Here is a 582-nt window from a genome sequence, read left to right as displayed (position 1 = left end):
GAGCTGCTGGCCATGGAGCAGTTCTTACGCCGGCAGATTGCAGCCGAGAAGGAGGAGATTGAGCGTCTGCGTGCCGAGATTGCCGAGATCCAGAGGTAAGGAGAGCCTGAGGGGCTCAGGTTTCCAGAATGTTCACTAAATAGGACTGGTGGCATGTACTCTAGGATGACGAGGCAGGAGGGTATGAAGGTAAAACCCAGCCAGGCCACTTAGTAACTTAAAGAGACACCCTCTCCCAAACTATTTCAACTCAGACTTTTTTTGTGAAAGAATTAGGCCAGTGAAATTGGTGACCTTTGATGTCATGTTTCTCAGGTCTTCACAGTGGCTCAGTAGGTGGGCGCGGGGCTGAGTGCAACCTGCGCAGTGCAGCAAGAACTGTGCCAAAATGTGAAAGGACTGGAATGTAGCCAGGTGCAAAGGCCCTGGGGTCAGCTCCCAGGGCTGGTGCTGGTGAGAGCCCCATGCAGGTCCCACCTCTGTCCCTAGCCGCCAGCAGCACGGCCGGAGCGAGACGGAGGAGTACTCCTCCGAGAGCGAGAGCGAGAGCGAGGACGAGGAGGAGCTGCAGCTCATTCTGGA

At 55.7% G+C, this 582-nt stretch overlaps 1 protein-coding gene across 1 annotated transcript in view; it reads left to right on the top strand.

Annotated features, from left to right (window-relative positions):
- The window catches only part of Ralbp1 (ralA binding protein 1), a gene marked incomplete at its 3' end in the record, with an annotated part of 22,679 nt that extends 22,099 nt beyond the window's left edge, over positions 1–580 (top strand). The window contains exons 9-10 of the mRNA XM_004645059.2: positions 1–95; positions 490–580. The exon at positions 1–95 is cut by the window's left edge and continues 27 nt beyond it. Coding sequence (XP_004645116.1) covers positions 1–95; positions 490–580 — 186 coding nt within the window. The remainder of the gene's footprint in view (positions 96–489) is intronic.
- Positions 581–582: the final 2 nt, after the last annotated feature.

This window comes from Octodon degus, unplaced genomic scaffold (genome assembly GCF_000260255.1).
Source record: "Octodon degus isolate 3935 unplaced genomic scaffold, OctDeg1.0 scaffold00216, whole genome shotgun sequence".
NCBI lineage: Eukaryota > Metazoa > Chordata > Mammalia > Rodentia > Octodontidae > Octodon > Octodon degus.
Note: the sequence above shows the minus strand (reverse complement) of the source record. Positions and strands in the feature narration are given on the sequence as shown.